The 9,070-nt window shown below is 40.8% G+C and overlaps 1 protein-coding gene across 1 annotated transcript in view; it reads left to right on the top strand.

The window, feature by feature from the left end:
- The window catches only part of Glce (glucuronic acid epimerase), a 70,530-nt gene extending 61,983 nt beyond the window's left edge, over nt 1–8,547 (top strand). Inside the window, exon 5 of the mRNA XM_050151895.1 lies at nt 4,683–8,547. Coding sequence (XP_050007852.1) covers nt 4,683–5,707 — 1,025 coding nt within the window. The 3' untranslated portion in view covers nt 5,708–8,547. The remainder of the gene's footprint in view (nt 1–4,682) is intronic.
- The last annotated feature ends 523 nt before the right edge of the window (nt 8,548–9,070 follow it).

Raw genomic sequence — 9,070 nt, 5'->3', positions numbered from 1 at the left:
ATATAGAGAGAGAGAGAGAGAGAGAGAGAGAGAGAGAGAGAGATAATAGGTAGGTAGGTAGGTAGATTTAAATGGAGTCTCAGAATAAGCCTAACTGGCCTCAAACTCACTATGTAGTTGAGGATGGGATTACCTTGAACTCTTGATCTTTCTGCTCTTTCCCAGGACTGAAATTGCAGGCACATGCCATCATACCTGGCTCTCTTCTAAATTTTCAAATTGAATGATACAGAATTGAATGCTTGTAACTAACTTTCCCACAGCATTCTTTTCCTTCCACTTTCATGATCTTTCCTCCTCCTTGCGCTCTTGTTTAGCTCTTTTCTCCCAGCTTCTGCTGAGTACTCCCCCCCCCTTTTTTCCTGCCTAACCCCCATCTCTCAGCATTCATCCAGGTTTGAGTAGAGCTGTTTCTCATTTCATGTAGTAAACGTGTTGATGAAGAATGAATAAAGGTAGTCGCTTATGCTTTGTGTGAGGGTACTGACTTAAAGACTTCTGTTTTTCCAGTTTTACTGAATTTGTATATGTTTAAGGTGTACAGTATGATGCTTTGATGCTGGTACATGTTGTAAATTGGTTACCAGGATCAAGATAAGTAGTTTACACAGGGCTGGAATCCAGCACCCATGTCAGGCTCACGACCACGTATATGTAACTCCTCTTCCAGGGGTTCTGATGTCCCTAACCTCCATGACACCTGCACTCATATATACAAACCCACACAGAAATACATAATTAAAAATAATAAAAATCTTTTAAAAACATGAAAACAAAAGATAATTTACATATTCATTATCCCATAGAGTTAGTGTGTATATTGGTAAGAGTGTAGAAAATGTCAGCATATCTTAAACATGTGATACAGTATTATCTCTAGTTTACAATGCTGAGCATCAAGTGTCTGAAAGCTTGTATTCTTTGACCTCCAACTCTCTATTTTCTTCATTTTCCAGTTTCTAAGTACATCATTCTATTTTTATAAGTTCAGCTTTCTTACTAACTACTAGTAAAGTTTAATGTAATTAGAGTATAGTAGAAATTCCACATTCACTATCTGCCTTTCATAAGAATTAGCTCTCAGATGGCAGAATTTCTTTCTCTTTTACAACTGAAAATTACAAGCAGACCACACTATTCATTCACCCATCACACACAGGTTATTTCCGTGTCTTGACTATTTCCACTGATCTTTCAATGAACATAGGATATCTCTCACCCACACATTTCTTTGTCATGCTAATTTTGTTTCTTTTGGTTATGTATGGACCCAGAAGTGGAATTGCTGGTTCATCTGGGAGTCCTGGTTTTAATTTGGAGTAGGGGGGAGGTAAATTCAAAGTGCTGTAGTGTCGGCACCAATTTACTTTCCCACTCCAAGTGACAAGGATCCTTTTTCCCCATCACTGCAGCAGGGCTTTGTTAGTGCCTGTGCTTTTCTTATGTAAGGTGGGTGGTATTTTGCTATGGTTTTGTTTGTACTTCCCTTGAGATAAAGGATGAACAACTTTGCATACATCATGTGGCTATTTGTGTGAAAATGTCTGTTCAGACCCTTTATGTATTCTTTAATTAATTGATTTTGTTTTCTATTGAGTTCCTTATGTATCATTGGATATTAACACCTTTTCAGATCTATGGTATGCAGGTGTTTTCTCCTGTTTTGTAGTTTTTGCCTTTTCTCTTTCTCTTTGTTTCTTTCTTTTTTTTTTTCTTTTTTGGTCCTTTTTTGGTTTTTCGAGGAAGGGTTTCTATGTGTAGCTTTGGAGTCTGTCCTGGAGCTCTCTCTGTAGACCAGGCTAGCTTTAAACTCACAGAGATCTGCCTGTCTGCCTCCTAAATGCTGGGATTAAGGGCCACCACCGCCTGGCAAGTTTTTGCCTGTTCATTTTGTTAATTGCTATACTTTATAGCTTGATGTAGTCTCACTCTTCTGTTTGGTTTTGATGGTGGTGGTGGTGATAGTTTTTGGTACTTCTGTTTTCAGTGTCAAATCAATAAAATAATGGGCAGCATGTTTGTCTTCCTTTGTCAGTGCACATATGTACCATTTATACCAAACACAAAGTGTCAGCGGCTCCTGGAAATAACTGCTCAGAAAGAAGGGTTCATGGACTTGTGGGAGTCCAGGTGGTTGGGAAGTCAAAACTTCTGTTAGTAGATTGAAGTAGGAGTCTCCAGATAGCACAGTGTTCTGAGAGAGCTTGAAACTTCATCCAGTGTGTTTTCTGTTTGCCACCCCATCCCTTATGCCACCACTCTGACCCTGCAGTAGCTTTGCAGATTATATAATTTCCCATGTACGCTGGAAGAAGAAAATTGCAGACTGGTTTCATATAATTGTTAGGAAGACACCAATTGTTGACTGATTGAGGGCTGTGACTTTTTTGTCACTCCTGTATGTCTCAAGAGATCCACCTTTATTAGTGTCAAGGGTTTAGAAAATTTAATAATCGGACATTTTAAAGGGTTCATTCATTACTGAATCCTTTGGACTCATCTGGTATATTAAGACATAATAAGAGGATTGATTAAACCATGTCACTTAATTCAATTTTTATAAATAAAGAGAAAAATTAGGACAGAATTCTGGGAGGAAATGGATTTCAGTTTCCCTTCATCTGGACTAAGATGGGGCATTGTTAACCAGTCTGCCAGACATATGTAATACTTAATAATGATAAAAAATAGGACTCAGGATAGTATGCTGTGCTGAGTGTAATTTAATCTTGTATGATTTATACTTCAGTTCTGAATCCCACAGTGTATCAGGTAGTTGAACTCAGCTCCAGATTTTCTTTTACTGGGAAGGAGGAAAGTGCTAGTTAGAGAGAGAATGCATGCTGACATTTTGACAGATAAAATGGATTTTACTGAACTAAGATTTTACTATTGTGGCCAATTTTTAAACCGTCACCCAGTATTATTTGATTCATAAGTTGGCTATCGTGTTCTCATTCTTGATACAATTTCTATAATTGTCTGCTCTATCAAATAAGTCATTAAGAGCCTTGGGCCGTGTGTGTGTGTGTGTGTGTGTGTGTGTGTGTGTGTGTGTGTGTGTGTGAGTGAGTGTGTGTATGTGTGTGTGGTACTGGTGGACTCCAGCATTGAGAGGTTTGACTTCACAAGCCAACACTATCCAGACTGATCTGATCTTTGCTCCTGTGACTATCTATCCTCTCAAGGACTGCTGGAAGCAGAGGTCTGCTTCTGTGCCTAGGTCTGAGAGAAGGAACCTCCACTGAACATTCTTTTGAGCATGTATTTCCAGTGCCATTTGTCTTCCTCACAGTCTTTGTACTTGGGCCTTGAAACCTGGGTATATTATAGTACAGCCCCTGCTATAGTAGCTCTTTAACCTCACAAAACCTGCAGGTTTCCACCTGTAAAGCAGAATAATCCTTCAGAAGAGTGAGGACCAAATGAAAGTCAGTATGTGGGTATGTTTGGGAAATATAAGCCATGTAAAGATTAAAGATGTTCTACCAGGTGGTGGTGCCACCCACCTTTAATCCCAGCACTCAGGAAGCAGAGGCAGGCAAATCTCTGAGTTTGAGGCCAGACGAGTCTATAAAGTGAGTTACAGGACAGCCAAAGCTACGCAGAAGAAGGTGTTCATATTTCCCTTTGATGGTTTAAAGTTTGTGCTGTGTGTATTGTATATTCATGTGGGGTGTGTGTGTGCTCTTTGTTGTTAGTTGATTTTAATATGTACAGTGTCTTTTGATAATTGTTAGATTAACATCATTCAGGGGGTCATCTTGCGAGAGCCAGCCATCACTGTTGATAAGAGAAATTTCATATTTCATAATTAGCCAAATAAAACAGCTTAAACCATTTTATTAGCATGTGGTAATTAGCAGCAGTAGTCACCAACATTTATCACTACTCTAAGCCACTGTCTTCTTTAAACTGTCAAAATTAACCCCCAAAGTGATACTGCCTCCGCCAACACTTGAAGAAACTGGGATTTGGAAAGGTCTTTTCAGAGCTGCTGGATGAGCAGGAACTGTGAAGGGTTTTTAACTCCAAAGTGTATTTTTTCCCTTCCTTCCATTTATGTTAAACACGATCCCATTGTTTAATTTCCAGTAATTTTGTTTATAATTCCAGAGAATATAAAAAATAAACACTTTTTTCAACATCAGATTAAGAGCCAGACTGGAAAATGTGGGTTCTGTCCTTTGGGAGATTACTTGACTATGTATCTCAGTTGCACACCTGTAAAGTGGGAGTGTAACAGTGCACACCCATGGCTAAGCAGGCAGGCATCATGTTAGGTCTAGAGTGTAAAACACTTACCAGCTGCATTAGAAATGAATTTCATATGTACCATTCTACCTAGAACTTTAATGCTCTTGTATTAATATGCATTGAACCAGCTCTCAGCTATTTTTCCTTCCTTTTATGGAATAAGTATATTAGAATAATGAGTGATTCTTGACCAGTTGGCATCAGGTCTAGAAAAGACAGTTATTTGCTCTGAATCCTTTCTGTAAACCTGACAGAGTCAATGTAAGGAGAAGCCATCATGAAGTCACCAGGTTTGCTACTTAGCAAAATTTGATAACACAGTACTGGAGTTAATTTTGGGGGGTTAGTAGTTATGAATAAATTGCAATTAAATTTCTAGTTTAAAATTATTTTATTCTAACCCTTCTTTGGTCTGTTCCCCACAGAAACCAGTGAAGGTGTGTCTTTACAGCTGGGAAACACAAAAGACTTCATTATTTCATTTGACCTCAAGCTCTTAACAAATGGGAGTGTATCTGTGGTTCTGGAGACCACAGAAAAGAATCAGCTCTTCACTGTGCATTATGTCTCAAACACCCAGCTAATTGCTTTTAAAGACAGGGATATATACTATGGCATTGGGCCCAGAACATCGTGGAGTACAGTTACCAGAGACCTGGTCACTGACCTCAGGAAAGGAGTGGGTCTTTCAAACACAAAAGCTGTCAAGCCAACCAAAATCATGCCCAAAAAGGTGGTTAGATTGATTGCAAAAGGGAAGGGATTCCTGGACAACATTACCATCTCAACCACAGCCCACATGGCTGCATTCTTTGCTGCTAGTGACTGGCTGGTGAGGAACCAGGATGAGAAAGGTGGCTGGCCAATTATGGTGACCCGGAAGTTAGGGGAAGGGTTTAAGTCTTTAGAACCAGGGTGGTACTCTGCTATGGCACAAGGGCAAGCCATCTCTACATTAGTCAGGGCCTATCTTCTAACAAAAGACCATATATTCCTCAATTCAGCTTTAAGGGCAACAGCCCCATACAAGTTTCTGTCAGAACAGCATGGAGTTAAAGCTGTGTTTATGAATAAACATGACTGGTATGAAGAATATCCAACTACACCTAGCTCTTTTGTTTTAAATGGCTTTATGTATTCTTTAATTGGGCTGTATGACCTAAAAGAAACAGCAGGGGAGAAACTTGGGAAAGAGGCGAGGTCCTTGTATGAGCGTGGCATGGAATCTCTTAAAGCCATGCTGCCCTTGTATGATACTGGCTCTGGAACCATCTATGACCTTCGCCACTTCATGCTGGGCATTGCTCCCAACCTGGCCCGCTGGGACTATCACACCACCCACATCAACCAGCTGCAGCTGCTCAGTACCATCGATGAGTCTCCAATCTTCAAAGAGTTTGTCAAGAGGTGGAAAAGCTACCTGAAAGGCAGCAGGGCAAAGCACAACTAGAGCTCGAAACCAAAAGCGCATTCCAGCCTCTTCGGAACTCAAAGGCTGAGCTCTGTGTCAGCGGCAGAGCTCAGCAGCCTGCCACACATTTAAAATGGTGTGTGTTCGGGGTTTATGGGTCACAGCAACATGAGAAGAGACCCTTAAAGTTAGTCTTCTGAAACAATGGCATTCCATGGGTCAGGTGCTTAGAAATGTAGGCACTGAAAGTGTTTAGTCGTGCGCTGAACAAAGATGTGATCTCTGCCCTGCTCGTCACTTAGGCCTCCATGCAGAGTCGTTCTGTCTGTGAAAAGTAACGGTAAGTTGCCGCTGCTAACCTGCTGCCCAGCACTTACCTAAAACTTAGTATGGAGTGCTTTTAAAATGTGATTATTTATATTTATGCCGAAAGCAGGCTCTTAGAAAACGGTGTGCTGTACTGCAGTAAATGTGCGTATAGCCTGGATCGTGGACTGTGTTTTTCAGTGTTTCTTTCCTGTAGGTTCATTTCTTGGGAGGAAGTGAGTATTTGTTGCATTTGTTTAGTTATATATGGAAAATATTTTGAATTATGGTTTTCTTGAACTATGTATATTTAAACACAGCCTTGTTCAGGTCTCATGGTCACATAGCACAAGCACAACTAAAATGAAACTTGTTGACTGCACAAGAAATTACAGACATGTTTTGTTTTATGAAACTTGATCTACAATCAGTAGACGTTTGATAATCATCTTCCCCATCTCTGCCCCCAGCGCAGTGTGTCTTTGTCACTGTCTGGAACGTTGCATTTCATTTCATACTACACTTTGGGAGTTTTGTCCATTTTGAGGACATTGCCCAGAATGTTAATTATAAGCCTAAATTTGTGACAGACCTAATGATTTGATTTGAAGCCTACCATCAGTCCCTTTTAGGATTTTTCTCCCCCCTTAAAGGGAAATTGCTGGGTTAAATGTTATGTTGAGGAGTCTCAGTGAAGGTTTTCCTGCCTGGATTGTCACCATCGCTTCTTCACCATCGCTTCTTGTCCTCACTTTTTCTCTGAAACTTCATTTTGAGTGATTCCACCTTTGAAACAGAAGAGATGCTACCATGTCTGCTGTCTGTGTGCCATCAGATTTCCTAAGGGTTTCAGAGTCCTCGTGCCATGGACAGTGTCTGTTGTAGGGCTTCAGGCATTAGGTAAAAGCAACAAGGATTGGTTTTGCTCTGGTTTTTGTTTATGGTGATAATATGGAGATAGTTAGGTAACATGAGTCTCACACTTTCTAGGGACAAACAGTGGAGCTTATCCATACTGTCAGTCAGATGCATGTTTAAGAGCCAGGTGAATGATCTGCCCACACGTTGTACTTCTGTTGAATTCAGCTAACTGTTGAAACTGATGAAATATATATGATGCACATACACACATACATAAATGATACATATATAAAGCATATTGACATCAAAAGAGGCAGATATGTACTGAAAAATAAGTGTTAAACTCCCAGTTTATATGACCACACCTTAATTTTTCCTACAATGAACCCAGTGTGGTCATTAGGTTCCCCAGCTTTTACCTTTGTGAGTCTCACACACACACGGTGTTTCAGCAACATCTGAACATGCACATTTGTCTCAGCAATAAAAATGAGGACTCCCTTTTTATTTCCAGTACTGATGTTCAAAACAAGCTTCCCTACCTGGGAACATTGTTCACTCTATCAGATTTGTTATTAGAGTGGTCCCGACTTTGCTTTATGTTTGCATGCTGGTCTTCAGATGAGAGGGGTCAGGGAAATCATCGTGGTACTGCTTCTGTGACAAACACCAGTGCCTTACCAATGTGCTTGTCCTTTTCCACTGAAGGGGAAAGTTGGCTTTGTTTTCTTTCTGATATAGAAATGGCAGTTCACTGCTGTTGCTTTTCCACTGCCTTCCACATTGCAACAGCTACTTGACTTGTGCTGTGATCCCAGAATTCCCTAAGAGATCACATTGACCTGTGACAGCACTGTCAGTGCTTGGCTTCTCAGACTTGAGAATGCCTTCGTCACCCGGAAGTTTACATAATGAGACTCTAGGTGTGCAGGAAGTCTGCCTGCAATGTGGGATCCGCAGCGTGTTTGACAGATGGGGTGATGCTGCTTCGGGAGAGCTGGGCATGTGTAGAGGAGCGTTGCCCGGGACCCATGCATTTTTGCCTCTGGAAAATTACAAAGTTTCCTAGGTTTTTAAATCATGTAAATGTTTACTATCCTGAGGATAGAGAGAATGGGGAGGGTATTTTAAGTTTTTGTTGTGTTTCTTTAAATTTTTCTTTAAAAATACTGGTTTGAGTCACTTATCTGAGTTAGCTTCCATGTTGTGAATCTGTTGCCATCTCAGTAGTAAAACCAGCCAAAAGTTCCTAGACAAAGGGCGGTTTGACCCTTTAGGAGTTACTGTATATAACGGCTTCCTTCCAGAGCCACGCAGCATCCATGAGCAGGTGCAGAAATGACACAAGCACACTCTCCAGATGTGGCGGGACTCTTTCTTCTTTGGTGTACAGACTCTCACCAAAAGCTGCTGTTTTTGTTCTTGTAATTGTTTCCTCGCTTCTCCTCCATTGTACATGTGGGGTATATGCCATGTGTCAAATATGCAATAACGTGTTTACTGGATGCCCTTCTGAAGGGTGGTCCTCTGTAAAGCTGTACAGACTTTGCAGTCCAAGCACAATGTGCACATGTTAGTTTTATATACAGCGAAACTTGATTTTTTCAAATGGAAAGGTATTTTGTTTCTATACAAAGTTAAATGGGTTGTTTGTGCTTAATGTAAAGCTGCTTTATAAAATTGTAAAATAAAGTTTTTATCTTGAAAAGAAATGTACTTGGATATTTCTCTTCTTTTCCTGCTTAGTTTGTGATTATGTGAGCCCAGCAAGCATTTGACCAACATTTCCTGTTGAGCCTGCAGACAGGGAACCAGAGTACAGCATAGGAGCCTTAGTCTGCAGACCCACAGTACACGGGACAGGTGAGAAGACACGGTGCTGCACTGTGCTCAGTCAGGGACTGAAGCTCTAGCTGGGCCCTTACTGGTCAGGCTGGTTCCATGCTGCCTGTTGTCTTTCTGTGCTCATGTCTTTAGAATGATCAGCATCACCTCATATTCTCTCCTTGGTAAGATTTTAGGTTCCACATGTGAATCCAGCCTGAAGCTGCACTTTACTGAAAAATTTTACATGCTGGAATTGCGGTTGACCCTCAGCCAGCTGTGAGATTCCAGTGGCCATACAGGTCAGAGCACAAGACTGTTCTTGTTCTTGGAGCTGCCCCTTGTCCTCCACCTTCAGTTGAGAAACAGCTCTGTGATCAAAAGCAGTGTACTTCTTCTTTGCTTTGATTT

Source organism: Alexandromys fortis, unplaced genomic scaffold (genome assembly GCF_014885135.2).
Source record: "Alexandromys fortis isolate MF-2015 unplaced genomic scaffold, M_Fortis_MF-2015_v1.1 scaffold_70, whole genome shotgun sequence".
Classification (NCBI taxonomy): Eukaryota; Metazoa; Chordata; class Mammalia; order Rodentia; family Cricetidae; genus Alexandromys; species Alexandromys fortis.
The sequence above is the reverse complement of the archived record's forward strand: the minus strand, read 5'-3'. Positions and strand labels throughout refer to the sequence as shown.